Consider the following 17347-nt stretch of genomic DNA (forward strand, 5'->3'; position numbering starts at 1 on the left):
GTTTGTTATTTTAAAATAGTGCTGGTATGTACTATTTACTCAGAAACAGAAAAGAGATGAAGATTTCTGTTTGTATGAGGAAAATGATTTTAGCAACCGTTACTAAAATCCATGGCTGTTCCACACAGGACTGTTGAGAGGAATTAACTTCAGTTGGGGGAACAGTGAGCAGTCTCTTGCTGCTTGAGGTATGACACATTCTAACAAGACGATGTAATGCTGGAAGCTGTCATTTTCCCTATGGGATCCGGTAAGCCATGTTTATTAAGATTGTAAATAAGGGCTTCACAAGGGCTTATTAAGACTGTAGACTTTTTCTGGGCTAAATCGATTCATTATTAACACATATTTAGCCTTGAGGAATCATTTAATCTGGGTATTTTGATAAGTTTATATCGGCAGGCACTTTTTTAGACACCTTTCTCTTTAGGGGCTTTCCCAAATCATAGGCAGAGCCTCATTTTCGCGCCGGTGTTGCGCACTTGTTTTTGAGAGGCATGACATGCAGTCGCATGTGTGAGGAGCTCTGATACATAGAAAAGACTTTCTGAAGGCGTCATTTGGTATCGTATTCCCCTTTGGGCTTGGTTGGGTCTCAGCAAAGCAGACACCAGGGACTGTAAAGGGGTTAAAGTTAAGAACGGCTCCGGTTCCGTTATTTTAAGGGTTAAAGCTTCCAAATTTGGGGTGCAATACTTTTAAGGCTTTAAGACACTGTGGTGAAATTTTGGTGAATTTTGAACAATTCCTTCATATTTTTTCGCAATTGCAGTAATAAAGTGTGTTCAGTTTAAAATTTAAAGTGACAGTAACGGTTTTATTTTAAAACGTTTTTTGTACTTTGTTATCAAGTTTATGCCTGTTTAACATGTCTGAACTACCAGATAGACTGTGTTCTGAATGTGGGGAAGCCAGAGTTCCTTCTCATTTAAATAAATGTGATTTATGTGACAATGACAATGATGCCCAAGATGATTCCTCAAGTGAGGGGAGTAAGCATGGTACTGCATCATTCCCTCCTTCGTCTACACGAGTCTTGCCCACTCAGGAGGCCCCTAGTACATCTAGCGCGCCAATACTCCTTACTATGCAACAATTAACGGCTGTAATGGATAATTCTATCAAAAACATTTTAGCCAAAATGCACACTTATCAGCGTAAGCGCGACTGCTCTGTTTTAGATACTGAAGAGCATGACGACGCTGATAATAATGGTTCTGAAGGGCCCCTAAACCAGTCTGATGGGGCCAGGGAGGTTTTGTCTGAGGGAGAAATTACTGATTCAGGGAACATTTCTCAACAAGCTGAACCTGATGTGATTACGTTTAAATTTAAGTTGGAACATCTCCGCATTCTGCTTAAGGAGGTATTATCCTCTCTGGATGATTGTGACAAGTTGGTCATCCCAGAGAAACTATGTAAAATGGACAAGTTCCTAGAGGTCCCGGGGCTCCCAGAAGCTTTTCCTATACCCAAGCGGGTGGCGGACATTGTAAATAAAGAATGGGAAAGGCCCGGTATTCCTTTCGTCCCTCCCCCCATATTTAAAAAATTGTTTCCTATGGTCGACCCCAGAAAGGACTTATGGCAGACAGTCCCCAAGGTCGAGGGAGCGGTTTCCACTTTAAACAAACGCACCACTATACCCATAGAAGATAGTTGTGCTTTCAAAGATCCTATGGATAAAAAATTAGAAGGTTTACTTAAAAAGATGTTTGTTCAGCAGGGTTACCTTCTACAACCAATTTCATGCATTGTCCCTGTCGCTACAGCCGCGTGTTTCTGGTTCGATGAGCTGGTAAAGGCGGTCGATAGTGATTCTCCTCCTTATGAGGAGATTATGGACAGAATCAATGCTCTCAAATTGGCTAATTCTTTCACCCTAGACGCCACTTTGCAATTGGCTAGGTTAGCGGCTAAGAATTCTGGGTTTGCTATTGTGGCGCGCAGAGCGCTTTGGTTGAAATCTTGGTCAGCTGATGCGTCTTCCAAGAACAAGCTACTTAACATTCCTTTCAAGGGGAAAACGCTGTTTGGCCCTGACTTGAAAGAGATTATCTCTGATATCACTGGGGGTAAGGGCCATGCCCTTCCTCAGGATCGGCCTTTCAAGGCCAAAAATAAACCTAATTTTCGTCCCTTTCGTAGAAACGGACCAGCCCAAAGTGCTACGTCCTCTAAGCAAGAGGGTAATACTTCTCAAGCCAAGCCAGCTTGGAGACCAATGCAAGGCTGGAACAAGGGAAAGCAGGCCAAGAAACCTGCCACTGCTACCAAGACAGCATGAAATGTTGGCCCCCGATCCGGGACCGGATCTGGTGGGGGGCAGACTCTCTCTCTTCGCTCGGGCTTGGGCAAGAGATGTTCTGGATCCTTGGGCGCTAGAAATAGTCTCCCAAGGTTATCTTCTGGAATTCAAGGGGCTTCCCCCAAGGGGGAGGTTCCACAGGTCTCAGTTGTCTTCAGACCACATAAAAAGACAGGCATTCTTACGTTGTGTAGAAGACCTGTTAAAAATGGGAGTGATTCATCCTGTTCCATTAGGAGAACAAGGGATGGGGTTCTACTCCAATCTGTTCATAGTTCCCAAAAAAGAGGGAACGTTCAGACCAATCTTAGATCTCAAGATCTTAAACAAGTTTCTCAAGGTTCCATCGTTCAAAATGGAAACCATTCGAACAATTCTTCCTTCCATCCAGGAAGGTCAATTCATGACCACGGTGGATTTAAAGGATGCGTATCTACATATTCCTATCCACAAGGAACATCATCGGTTCCTAAGGTTCGCATTCCTGGACAAGCATTACCAGTTTGTGGCGCTTCCTTTCGGATTAGCCACTGCTCCAAGGATTTTCACAAAGGTACTAGGGTCCCTTCTAGCTGTGCTAAGACCAAGGGGCATTGCTGTAGTACCTTACTTGGACGACATTCTGATTCAAGCGTCGTCCCTTCCTCAAGCAAAGGCTCACACGGACATTGTCCTGGCCTTTCTCAGATCTCACGGATGGAAAGTGAACGTGGAAAAGAGTTCTCTATCTCCGTCAACAAGGGTTCCCTTCTTGGGGACAATAATAGACTCCTTAGAAATGAGGATTTTTCTGACAGAGGCCAGAAAAACAAAACTTCTAGACTCTTGTCGGATACTTCATTCCGTTCCTCTTCCTTCCATAGCGCAGTGCATGGAAGTGATAGGTTTGATGGTAGCGGCAATGGACATAGTTCCTTTTGCGCGCATTCATCTAAGACCATTACAACTGTGCATGCTCAGTCAGTGGAATGGGGACTATACAAACTTGTCTCCGAGGATACAAGTAAATCAGAGGACCAGAGACTCACTCCGTTGGTGGCTGTCCCTGGACAACCTGTCACAAGGGATGACCTTCCGCAGACCAGAGTGGGTCATTGTCACGACCGACGCCAGTCTGATGGGCTGGGGCGCGGTCTGGGGATCCCTGAAAGCTCAGGGTCTTTGGTCTCGGGAAGAATCTCTTCTACCGATAAATATTCTGGAACTGAGAGCGATATTCAATGCTCTCAAGGCTTGGCCTCAGCTAGCGAGGGCCAAGTTCATACGGTTTCAATCAGACAACATGACAACTGTTGCGTACATCAACCATCAGGGGGGAACAAGGAGTTCCCTGGCGATGGAAGAAGTGACCAAAATCATTCTATGGGCGGAGTCTCACTCCTGCCACCTGTCTGCTATCCACATCCCAGGAGTGGAAAATTGGGAAGCGGATTTTCTGAGTCGTCAGACATTGCATCCGGGGGAGTGGGAACTCCATCCGGAAATCTTTGCCCAAGTCACTCAACTGTGGGGCATTCCAGACATGGATCTGATGGCCTCTCGTCAGAACTTCAAAGTTCCTTGCTACGGGTCCAGATCCAGGGATCCCAAGGCGGCTCTAGTGTGGATGCACTAGTAGCACCTTGGACCTTCAAACTAGCTTATGTATTCCCGCCGTTTCCTCTCATCCCCAGGCTGGTAGCCAGGATCAATCAGGAAAGGGCGTCGGTGATCTTGATAGCTCCTGCGTGGCCACGCAGGACTTGGTATGCAGATCTGGTGAATATGTCATCGGCTCCACCATGGAAGCTACCTTTGAGACGAGACCTTCTTGTTCAAGGTCCGTTCGAACATCCGAATCTGGTCTCACTCCAGCTGACTGCTTGGAGATTGAACGCTTGATCTTATCGAAGCAAGGGTTCTCAGATTCTGTTATCGATACTCTTGTTCAGGCCAGAAAGCCTGTAACTAGAAAGATTTACCACAAAATTTGGAAAAAATATATCTGTTGGTGTGAATCTAAAGGATTCCCTTGGGACAAGGTTAAGATTCCTAAGATTCTATCCTTCCTTCAAGAAGGATTGGAAAAAGGATTATCTGCAAGTTCCCTGAAGGGACAGATTTCTGCCTTGTCTGTGTTACTTCATAAAAAGCTGGCAGCTGTGCCAGATGTTCAAGCCTTTGTTCAGGCTCTGGTTAGAATCAAGCCTGTTTACAAACCTTTGACTCCTCCTTGGAGTCTCAACTTAGTTCTTTCAGTTCTTCAGGGGGTTCCGTTTGAACCCTTACATTCCGTTGATATTAAGTTATTATCTTGGAAAGTTTTGTTTTTGGTTGCAATTTCTTCTGCTAGAAGAGTTTCAGAATTATCTGCTCTGCAGTGTTCTCCTCCTTATCTGGTGTTCCATGCAGATAAGGTGGTTTTACGTACTAAACCTGGTTTTCTTCCAAAAGTTGTTTCTAACAAAAACATTAACCAGGAGATTATCGTACCTTCTCTGTGTCCGAAACCAGTTTCGAAGAAGGAACGTTTGTTGCACAATTTGGATGTTGTTCGCGCTCTAAAATTCTATTTAGATGCTACAAAGGATTTTAGACAAACATCTTCCTTGTTTGTTGTTTATTCCGGTAAAAGGAGAGGTCAAAAAGCAACTTCTACCTCTCTCTCTTTTTGGATTAAAAGCATCATCAGATTGGCTTACGAGACTGCCGGACGGCAGCCTCCCGAAAGAATCACAGCTCATTCCACTAGGGCTGTGGCTTCCACATGGGCCTTCAAGAACGAGGCTTCTGTTGATCAGATATGTAGGGCAGCGACTTGGTCTTCACTGCACACTTTTACCAAATTTTACAAGTTTGATACTTTTGCTTCTTCTGAGGCTATTTTTGGGAGAAAGGTTTTGCAAGCCGTGGTGCCTTCCATCTAGGTGACCTGATTTGCTCCCTCCCATCATCCGTGTCCTAAAGCTTTGGTATTGGTTCCCACAAGTAAGGATGACGCCGTGGACCGGACACACCTATGTTGGAGAAAACAGAATTTATGTTTACCTGATAAATTACTTTCTCCAACGGTGTGTCCGGTCCACGGCCCGCCCTGGTTTTTTAATCAGGTCTGATAATTTATTTTCTTTAACTACAGTCACCACGGTTTCATATGGTTTCTCCTATGCAAATATTCCTCCTTAACGTCGGTCGAATGACTGGGGTAGGCGGAGCCTAGGAGGGATCATGTGACCAGCTTTGCTGGGCTCTTTGCCATTTCCTGTTGGGGAAGAGAATATCCCACAAGTAAGGATGACGCCGTGGACCGGACACACCGTTGGAGAAAGTAATTTATCAGGTAAACATAAATTCTGTTTTTTGTTATATAGCACTGCATGACATTAGAGTTTTGTTACATTTACACTTTGTGCTTTGTATTTTATATTACTTTAGACTTCAGAAGTTGTATTACATTTAAGCTTTGCACTCTATTTTGTATTTAGATTTTGTATACAGCAGTGTATTTAGGATTGTGATTGTGTGCTTATGCTTGTGAAACAGTAATGTTTTTAGTAAAATACAAGTAAATAACAAAAAAATGCTTCTATTCAAATTCTAATGCGCTCATGCACATTTCAGATTTGACCATTATGACCCTGGTCCCCAATCAACCAAAGGAGGAAAAAAAATAGGAAAAACCCACACAGTAACTGTGCTAAAAACCGTTTATGGCCTGCACTATACAGGAATTATAATGAAATATAACTTTAATCTGATCTGACGTTTAACCTGTACGAACAATGACATTTTGTATTCAAAAGTTGAAAACATAGCCATAGTATGTACGCCCCTGTCTGCCACAGTGACTCAGACTCTTTCCTGGAACATTTAGAATTTGATAATTATTTTACTTAAATATGGTGTAGGAGCAGTATTGATCAGAGAAAGTGTTCAATAAAAACAAGGATAGTTACATATTTTTATGTAGCAGCAATTTCCCTATTTGCAGTGTCAGCTTGTGCCAGTGTTTCATTTACTTTGTCTTTGGTTTACAACAGTGAAACTTGAAATTGGTGGCTGAAATTTCCATTTTTATAGTATATCATAAGTAATAACTTATATTAAGTTATATAATACATTTATTTTCAAGTTCATAGGAATGCCATCAAAATAGATTTATATACTGTGTGCTTAACCCCCGCAAAGTAAAGTAAATGGAAACTTAAATTGACTGGATAGAGTATGAAATTTTAAACAACTTTTCAATTTACTTGTATTATCAGTTTTACGTAGTTCTCTTGGTATCCTTTGTTAAAGAGTAATCCTAGGCGAAACCAGGAACGTTCATTGTTTGCAACTTCGTTTATTGTAGTGTTTTACAATGTTGCAATTACAGCTGCCATAGACTGCTAAAGAGACGTGCACACTCTTAAAGTGATGGTAAAGTCAGTATGTTCACTCTTTATTAATCGTTAGTAGGTGTAAAAATATACTATAAATACTATCTTAACTGCAAGTAGTCATTTATGCCTAGTGAAACTCGCTGCCTGTCAAATTTTCATTACGTTTTTTATGACGTTTGAAGCTTCAGCCAATTATCATCCTGCTCAGCTGCAAAATCATCCTGCAAAAATTTTAGAATATGAGGAAATCTACAAAAGTTCCAATGATAATTCTAAGATTCATACCAGGAAAGGAAAACTTTCCAGACTTTGTGATAAATGCATCTTGTAACAGGCTTTCTGTCCTGAATCAAGGTATCTATCGATTGATCTAAAAAACCCCTCTGAGACAAGATTAGGCATTCATGCCGTCAAATCGAGATATTTGAGATCTTGATAGAAGAAGTGACCTTGAGAGAGAAGGTCCTTCCTGCAAGGAAGATGATAAGCCTGACTGGAGGACATTTGTATCAGATCTTCATACCAAGTCCTGCCAGGCAATGCTGCAATAATAAGAATCACAGAGGCCCTTTCTTGTTTTATCCTTGTTATTACGCTGGATAGTAACCCATAGGATGAAAGATGTAAATCCGTTTGAACAACCTGGGAATCAATAATGCATTTATCAGAGTCACTTGTGGATCTTGAAATCTCACACAATACTAGGGTAGTTTGTGATTCAAGTTAGAGGCCATTATATCTATGTCTAGCCTGCTCCAAAGATTCACAATCTGGTTAAATGCCTCCTGGTTCAAGGAACATTTGCCAGTGAAGGTATTGATGACTGAGGAAGTCTGCTTCCCAATTGTCCACACCTGGAATGTGGATTGCTGAAATCATGCAATGATGGTGTTCTGTCCAAGTCAGGATACCACCTTGGTGATTGGTGTAAGCCCCTGTTAGGATGTTGTTTAACTGAAACCTCAGAAAAGACTTCTGTCTTAACAAGTGCCAACTATGGAAAGCCCTGATGATTGCAAGGAGTTCCAAAAGTAGTTCAAACTCCCTGCGCTCTCCGTTTACGCCTGCTGTCTGCCCAGTCCGTGGTGATTACCACCCAAGTTGAACGAAGAAATGAGGTCCTCTGAATCATAAATTGGTGAGTTCACCATCAATCTAGAAATTGTCTTGTATACCAAAGAAAAATTCTGAGACCGGTTGCTTTAATTTTCCTTACATTTTTGCAACATTCGTAGCTGCTAAAAATGAATCTTGCAAAAGGTATGGCATCTGACAACGCTACTATAAGACTAACTGTTTCCATGCATTGATGCATTAGTCTCACTGATTTATCTTGCCAGCTGTGTGCAGGGAAGGTTTGCTCAAAATTTATAATACACTTATTTTAACAGAAATGTAATATATATTAAAAGAAAGACAAAAGCAAGTTAAATTGTAGTGAAAGCATTTTAGTTTAATTTACAAACTGAGCATTTATATCAGCCTCAGGCGTTCTCCAGTTACCTTCTCTCTCCCATATAACATTTTTTATCCCAAAGAGCTTCAATACTTTCTTTTGAAAGGCATATCTTATCTCTCTGGGACTTCTAGGTTCCGCACTTTTTCTTAGAAAATTCAATGAGTTCAACCCCTGTGAAGTCTGCTCTATAATTTCTCTCCAAACTAGAGAATGTTTGATTATCTGGCTCATAGAAAGTAATGAACGTCCCTGGAGAACTGAAGTTGACAGTTTTTCAGTTAAAGTTAAACTGTGAAAGCATAATCATAATTTGTAAAATCAGAATCTTAAATACACTGCTGTATACAAAATAAAATACAAATAGAAAGTGCAAAGTTTGAATGTAATAAAACTTAATCTGAAGTGTAAGGTACTATAAAATACAAAACACAAAGTGTAACTGCAGCAGAACTGTCATGCCATGCAATGCTATATTGGACTGGGCTTGTCTCTTCTTCACATACAGAAATGCAGAGTACGCCCCTTGGAAAAGTAAAGCAAAATCTGCCTTTTCACTAGGGATCTCGCAGTGCTGGAGGATCATTTTAGATAATCTCACCTGAGTAGAGAGCTTTAGATCATCAGACCCTATTTCAGCAGACTATGACTTGAGCTATAAGCAGCACTCTTAAATGTGCATAAAAGTGAGTTTTTTCATAGCTGCATTACAAATGAAACTGTTTGCCATCTTGACCAACCTCAAGAGTTCCTGAATTTCATGAAGGGAAACTTCTTGGGAAATAAGGTCAGAAATGTTGTCACAGCAGACTGTAGTAGCTGCAGATACCCATGCTATTCTGACAGCTGGAGGGAACATATAACCTGCCAGCTTAAAGGATTGTCTGTGAAACTCGCAAGCTTTCAGATCCACCTTTTATAATAGTCTCCCATACATCCAATTTTTTTTAGGGTAAAAGGAATACATTTTTGAAAATGACTGGTTTGTTCCATTTCTTGTTAATTAGGTCAGAAACCAATTCAGGAACCCAAAGGTAGACAACTTTTTTGAGGTTGCTTTAAAGAACTTATCAATCTTTTTAAAATATTGTTTGTCTGCAGATAGAGAGTCCTTGACCGGCAATGCATTTAAAACTGGAGTTCTGAATATTCTTCCTTAGCAGAAGAGGGTTCTGATTCGATTGTACTCCTGGAAGATACAGGCTACTCAAATGGGTCACTTCTTAGGGATGTGCCAGATAAGTCTAAGGACTGTGAAGGGTTGTCTTCTGCCCTTTATGCATTTGAACTTAACTGGAAAAGGCATGAAAACCATCTGTTGTGAAATTGCAGAATAAATATATTGTATTAAATTAGATGACAGGTCAGTAGAGTTGTCCAGAGGATAACACTGGTGCCTAGTAAATCCATGTGCACTCTACTGTAAATGCAATGCTGCATGAACCTGTCTAGCATTAGACATAGACTCAGTGCATAAGTGGCATAATTGAGCAGGAACACAATACAATACTAAACCATTTATGTAGGTAAGCGTGTCTAAAACTGTATGTAGTGTTAAACGGTTTATGTAACTATGCCCCTTGGCTATGAGAAAAATGAGCATGGTCATGGGAATAGCCTGTAGGCTATGAAGGTGCATGTCACTCACCTGTCAGCTCCTTCAACTACTATGTTCATCTTAGCTGCAGATGACTGCTTCCAGTAGACAGACCCATCTGAGGCTGTGTAAGCAAAGCACCAAGGATCTCTAACGAGCAGCATCTCTACAATGACTGAAGATTTTCACTGCCTGGCTGAATTCCTGTCCAATCCTTGGCCCTGTTTGAAGGTTCTCTGAGGAGGAGAATGCATCTCAGATCAGTTAAAGAACCCCTTTCAAACGACGTGAAGATCAGCACTTCAAGTTTCACAATCACTCCTTGCTGTAGGCAAAAATTGACTGAGGGAACATGGGAAATTTGGAGGGATTAAAAGTTTTGTTATGTTGTTTATTTTGCCTCTTCCTATAAGACAAGGTTTATAATCCTACATGCAATGGCTCATGGACTTTCAACATCTTATAAACAATTCCCTAAAGGTTCTAAACTTAAAAATTGAGAGTTGACTATATGCACTATTCTCCCTTTACAGCAGGAAGGCCAGTTTATGTCAATCATTGACATGAAGGATGCACATCTCAATTTGTTTCACACAGTGGCGTATTAAGGTTTTGGGCTGCCCTAGGCACTCAAAATTCTGCTGCCCACCCCCAGGTTTTATGGCTTTTTTTGACTAGGGAATCAAAAATAAAATAATTTTACTATTACTTTGCCACAGATGCTAGAAGTGGCATGTCAGAGGTGATATGGTCAGCCATACATAGATTATTGTAATTTAGTTGTGAATACTCTGTTATTCTTCACAGTAGTTGTCCTGAACTGCAGTGGTTGAACAACAACTAGGGTAGAACCTGGAGGTCCACCACTCTGGGGGTGTTCACCCTGGCCTCCTGCAATGCCACCCAGCAGATTCAATAATGGCTGCCGCTTTTGTAATTACTGCATTGTGCAGGTTGCCACTTTCCTGCATAGAAGCCTGCGGCTGTGATCTATATATTTGGCACTGCCATGCCCCAACTCTGTAAAATGAAATGTGCCCCTGTATCCCCAGAGCCCCCGTGACTTATGTCATATGTTTGGTTGCACAGCCTTCTGCTTAACGCAGTAGTTTTTTTTTTTTCTTACCAATTTATATATATTTTTAAAACCAAACTAAAAAGCTTGTTCCTCGCACGTGCTAAGTTTAAGAGCTGTCAGTTGTCTCCATTTTAACAGTGGCACAGAGTATTGACCATCCACGCTACACAGACTGCAGTAAAGTTTTTTTACCATCTGTAGAAAAGTATCCCTAGTCCCCAACAATCTGGACAATCAATCAATCCTTTGTGCCTCTGTTAAACTGTAGGCAACTGAAAGCTCTTAAACGTTGCCCGTTAAGCAGAAGGCTGTGCATCCCTACAACTGACATACTTTATAGGGGCTCTGGGGATATAGGGGCACATTTCATTTTACAGAGTGGGTGGGGGCATGGCAGTGCCAAATATACAGATCTCTGCCACAGGCATCTATGCAGGAGAGCGTCAACCTGCACAAAATTTAGAAAATGCAGGAGCGGCAGCCGCTATTGAATTTGCTGGGCGGCATTTCAGGAGGCCAGGAAGCAGTAGCGGGTAGCATCTCAGCTGTGCACCCTTCATCCCTGTTTGCAGCCTGTCTCAACCACGAGTGTTAGCGCTAGTGTCCCACTCCCTGACATCACCTTCCGCGCGTGCAGTACATATCCGTAATCACGCTCTAGCTCGCCTCACAGCTGACACTCGCCATCAACAGGCCTGAAGTTCCACCGATATGTGAGGCTCACTAACTGCAATAAACAGGCAGATCCGTCTCCTGCTCCAGCTGGGCAGCTCAACGGTACACCACCTCCTAACCTCTGAAGCCTCTTAGCCAACTATGCGATCGAGTTTCAGGCTGAAAAGAGTCCAATCCAAGGTGGGCGGCGGGTATATTATGAGACAGGCAGCTCTATAAACACTGTGCAACCCAATACAGAGGCTCCAAAATTTGCTGCCCCCTCCAAGCTGCCACACAAGGCCTGTGCCTTGTTGGCCTAGGCCATAATACGCCCCTGGTTTCACAGCATTGGTTCTTTATCTGGTTTATATTCTGGTGCAGGCTCCCACATTTCAGAAGGCAGATATCTTCTCTCACACTGTAGCCTCTGCCTTTCAGGAGAGACCTTCTGTCTCAGGGTCCTCTCTTCCATCAATATCTTTGAACATTAGCTTTGAAGGACTGGCAATTGAAAGTATGATTTTGGCCGACAGGGGCTTGTCTGACTAGGTTATTGAGACCATGATCAAAATGAGAAAGCCTGCTACTAGATGTATTTATCATCAGGTCTGAAAAACGTATCTGGATTTGTTCACACATTTTCCTTTAGAAGTCCTTTTGAATTCCTACAGTTCTCTAGTTTCTCAATTATGCTTTGGATAAAGTCTTAGGGGCCAAATTATCAAGCTCTGAATGGAGCTTGATGCCCCTGTTTCTGCACGAGCCTTCAGGCTTTGCCGGAAACAGCAGTTATGAAGCAGTGGTCTAAAGACCGCTGCTCCATAACAGGTCCACTGCCTCTGAGGCTGCGGTCTGCAATCTGCCCAATCGTATACGATCAGGCTGATTGATACCCCTTGCTAGCGGCCGATTGGGCATGATTCTGTATGGGGCGGCATGTGCAATCAATGTTAAATGCATTCAGCAATGTCTGTCGGACATGATACGCTACTGCGTATCATGTCGGACAGACATTGATAAATTAGTGCCATTTTCTTATTCTCAGCTTTCTGAAAGCTCAGATTGTTGCCTTGTCTGTGCTGAAAGATTGTCAAAATTTCTGATATACCAACTTTTGTTTATGCTGTGATCCTTCTCAAACCTGTTATTCAAATTGCGATTCCTCCTTGGTGTATAACTTTGGTCACAGTGCTGCTTCAGACCCCTCCTTTTGAATACCTAAGGTTTGTGAAAATATTTTTATTTCTGTTTATATACAAGTTTATGAACTGTGTAGTTTGTTTATTATTATTTTTTGCAAATATGTTATGTTTATTGTTTAACATGTTGCCTGTTTGATTTCTAAAATATGAATTGCCTTCCAGTCCAAAAGAACAATGTAAGACTTGTGTATATCCTAATGATACATTCTATTATCTAGTAACATTTCAAACAAGATACATTTAAATATCCTCAATATATCTATGAAACAATGAAACAGTGTGACTCATTAAGCTCCAATAATTTCTATAGCACAATACACTATTTTAAACCACTATAGCATCACAGGGGTGGGGGTATGACACATTATAAACAAAGGGGTTGCACCTTTTTCTGATCCATATAATAGCTGTGTGATGCATTGTAGGCCTTAGTTTATGACTACACTTTAGTAACATATAAAATGCTCTGTTTAATTATATTGAATGCTTTAGTGATCCACAGCACATTATAAGTGCTCACCATAACACCATCTCTGACCAATAACAAGCTTAGGATCTGAAGCTTTTCATTACATAACTCCTGTATGTACATAAAGCAGTTATTTTTTCTTTCTTTCTTTTTAAGTAAAATGGCTATAGAAACTTCCATGCAGTATGGTAAACAATAAACTGCAGATCATGAATGTGATATGTATATATATATTTTTTAATGATTTACTAGCTTCAGAACACTTCATAGCCTGTATGCCACTTCTACACTGCTGAAGGATTCTATATCCAACTGGCAAAGTGACATAAACACCTTGAAATACCAAGACTTTTCTGTTGTACTCCAGTAAATAATCATATAGCAGAGTGTGAACATTTTCTAAATAAATGGTTTGCTGCAATTATTTTTCAATGGCCAAATTCTCTCAAACACTTGGTTTCTTAGCAAATTGTGCTTTGTTTATGCAATATATTATCAGATCATTAGAGACCAGTTAGGGACCAATATGTAGCAGGATAAGGCTTGTGTAATTCGCAGAACTAAAAAAAACCCCACAATTTAAATAGAAGAAAAGGGGGCAACATATATAATTGTGAAGTTGTTTTACTATACTTAATTAAACACTTAGGAGCGCTAACAGTTATGCTCAAGTGAAAAGGGGTTTATTGCAGGTGTTTGCGCATGTCGGGTTTTTCGCTCGTATTACAAGTTAAAAGTATAGGCGATTGCTTGAGTTATCGCAAATTTAGAGCTCTGGTTAACTGTTTCGCAAAACAAAAAAGTGTCACAAAACACATCAAAATTACACTCATAATAACACCATCTTCTAAAAATGTTTAAAAAAAATTGCACAAAATTGTACCGTAAAGGAGTTCCATATAATAGGTGCAGTTCTAAAATAGGTCTTGCACAGGACTGGACTGGGACCAAAAATAGGCCTGGGCATTTAAAGGAGGAGCAGCCCATATCGGTTAGACCTCTGTCAGCTAGGTAGCCATAATAGACTAGATCTCTCATCCTGCAGCACTTCTGCTTAACAGCCTGATAGAAAATGTACTGTCTGCTTTACAAAAAAGGCAGACTGGAACAGCTTTCTTACTGTTACCCATATTAAGAGGGGGTTGGGCTTCTATATAGCAGCAAGGCCCACATAAGAGCCCGGCCCACCATGCATTTGCTCTGTATGCCCTATGGCCAGTCCGGGCCTGGTCTTGCAGGCGAGAGTGTGAGGAATTAATGACAGATGAGGAGAACAGAAGGTCTTGCGCAGAGTGGTGGAGCGGGTTGGGAAGTATTTGCAGACAAGGACAGAAATATAAGAGGATGCACGGTTGGTGAGGGCTTTGTTTGTTAGGGTCAAGATTTTAAATTTTATTCTTGAGGCTAAGGAAAGCCAGTGGAGGAAGTATAGTTTGCTATTTAAATATTTTTACAATTAAACAGCATCCTAATTATTTGCTGGTTATTTTATATGGCATATATTTTTATGCTGTTGTACTACATATTTATTGTGATTTTGTCTTATGTTTAGATATTAAGCCATATTTAACCACTTAAATGCTGTTTCTATTTTTTTTTCTTCTAGAAAGCAGATGGGAGAATTAAAGAAGGCTGATATGCTCAGAGGCACTTTAAGTGCAGAAGACCAAATGGCTCTGATCAGTGGCTGCAGTGATTTGAAATCTGCATTAGAGGGCGCCATTTTCATTCAAGTAAGATTCATTTCTCCTGATTTGCAATACAAAATGGATTGACAGAGAGCTGAAGTCATTTGTAGCGCTGTATTTACTGTTTTATGGTGGGAGGGTTTTTTAGCATCTTTTTACTCACCATGACCTTTTTTATATGACTGTGTATGAATATTCTGAAGATGCATTATAAATTATTTTAACACATTTTTAAACTTTAGATAAAGGTTAACAAAATACTAAATCATTTTTTTCAGGGGTGAACTGAGCAGTTGGGCAATAGGACTTGGACCTAGGGCCCAGCACTTAAGAGGGTCCCCAGGGACAGCAGCACTAACGCTAGCATTACCTAAGCAGTTATGGATGGGAAGATTGGGGGCCCTGTCCCTGCCCCTGGAGTGGGATCCCTGTGTGCCCGAATAGAAGTTCTGTTGATCTGGGGGCCATGTAGGGTGGGGTCTGGCTCTGGAGGTTGGGTGTCATGGGGGGGGTGTCTTTTGGAAGCCCTGGAGTATGAGGGCCCTGGCCCTTGATGTTGGGGGCCCTGTCCCTGGACGTTAAGGGGGTTAAGGACGTTTTTCTATATGAAATAGCTGTCTTTGCTTGTTTAAACTACCTACATTAAAATGGGCTGAGCTTTTAAAGGATTACTATCTTTTACTATTTTTATTATAAACAAACCCCATATAACATGTAATAAGCATAAACTAAAACATACTGACCTATAAATGTTGTAACACGAAGAAGCATAACGGTAGAAAAATCATATTTAGTTTTCGGTGATTACGTCACGATATCCAGCCCACAAATGTCGGCACTACGTGTTAGGATACAGTAACCAATCATATTGCATGTTTATGCATCTCATTAAGAGACTAATTTGTCCTACTGCGCATAAAATCGGCGAAATATCGCATGCACATTTTCAACTAGTGAATCCGAAGTTACCCACAGATAGGAATCACGCTTGCGCATTACAAGGAGTGACGGTTTCTGTGACGTTGCGCAATCTTGCGCATGCGCAGAGCTTATTAGAGGCGCCATATTCAAACCGCGGTTGTCAGCCCGGATTGCACAGGAGTTAAGGATACCCACGGAGTGGGTTTGGAAAGCAATAAATAATTGAAGAAAGAAATCGGCAAAACGGTAACAATCTCATTATGAGATTATATTGAGAAAATGTTTGATTAGGGTAGTTAGTTCGTTACAAGCTTAGATATTTTTTGCTTACAGTGTCCCTTTAAGGAAAGAAATCTGTATCTTATCTTTATGCCTATGCAAAATGGCGTCCTTATCTTATCTCTGCCTGTTTTGAGTGTAATTTCTTTGTCAGCATCTTGTTTGCACAGTCTTTCTATAACTTTTAAGACATTTTCATTAAAGGTGAAACAGGCAAAATATCTGTATTTGTACACAATTTAATATACTCAGGTAAAATGGATCACTGAGAACACATTAAAAAGAGGAACATTTTAGTGTCCCTTTAATAAAATTTGAACAGGATCTCGTCCTCAAAATGAGTCCACTCAGATTGAGCATCCATGAATGTAGCTCAATGTCAGAGATGCTCAGTGATGTGTTGTTTTTACATTAAGGGGGGCTTTATAGAGTCCTTTAGCAAGCACATGTAAATTTGTGAATTATTTACACGCATTACATTTTGGAAATGTTTATGATTAACATTACTAATCATTTTTTCAGTAGCTGTGAATTTTACATTTCATGGTAAAGTTTACAATTTTTTTGTAAAAAATGTATTGAAGTCTTAAACTTTGTATAGTTGTTGTTGTTGTTATTATTGTTATTATTATTATTATTATTATTATATTTTATAATGTACTGCAGTATATGTCAACCTTCTCAGCAGCAAATACCCTTAGAAGTATCACCTTAGAAGTCAAAATTAAACTTACAGGATTCAGACAGAGCATGTAATTTAAATCTACATATCCTACACAAGTGGGAGCTAGCTGGTGCCTGCACATATTTGTCTTGTCTTGTGATTGGCCAACTAGATATGTTCAGCATGCTCCCAGTAGTGTATAGTTGCTTCTTCAGCAAAGGATATTAAGAGAATGAAGCAAATTTGATAATATAAGTAAATTGGAAAGTTGTTTAAAATTGTATATTCTATCTAAATCCTGAAAGAAAATATGAAATATGTGTTTCATGTCCCTTTAAGTGTACCTGGCAAAAGCATGACAATTTAATTGATTAAAAAAAATCTTCTTTGTATATATAATTATATATATATATATATATATATATATATATATATATATATATATATATATATATATATATATATATATATATATATTGTCATTAATAATTACTTCTTACTAATGATGCAGGAAATCTTTTACTTCATTTGATAGGGACACTAAAAAACAAAAATACACTTGCATGATTCAGAGAGCGTGCAGTTTTAAAATTGTTTCCAATTTACCTACATTATCAAATTGTGCGCACTTTCTTAGGCTCCAACTCCTTCTAAATCATGTTTC

At 40.3% G+C, this 17347-nt stretch overlaps 1 protein-coding gene across 1 annotated transcript in view; it reads left to right on the forward strand.

The window, feature by feature from the left end:
- The window catches only part of CRYL1 (crystallin lambda 1), a 582977-nt gene that overhangs the window by 96034 nt on the left and 469596 nt on the right, over positions 1 to 17347 (forward strand). Inside the window, exon 3 of the mRNA XM_053708526.1 lies at positions 14738 to 14864. Within this exon, the coding sequence (XP_053564501.1) occupies positions 14738 to 14864 (127 nt within the window). The remainder of the gene's footprint in view (positions 1 to 14737; positions 14865 to 17347) is intronic.

The sequence above is a fragment of the Bombina bombina genome, chromosome 3 (genome assembly GCF_027579735.1).
Source record: "Bombina bombina isolate aBomBom1 chromosome 3, aBomBom1.pri, whole genome shotgun sequence".
In the NCBI taxonomy this organism is placed as follows: Eukaryota; Metazoa; Chordata; class Amphibia; order Anura; family Bombinatoridae; genus Bombina; species Bombina bombina.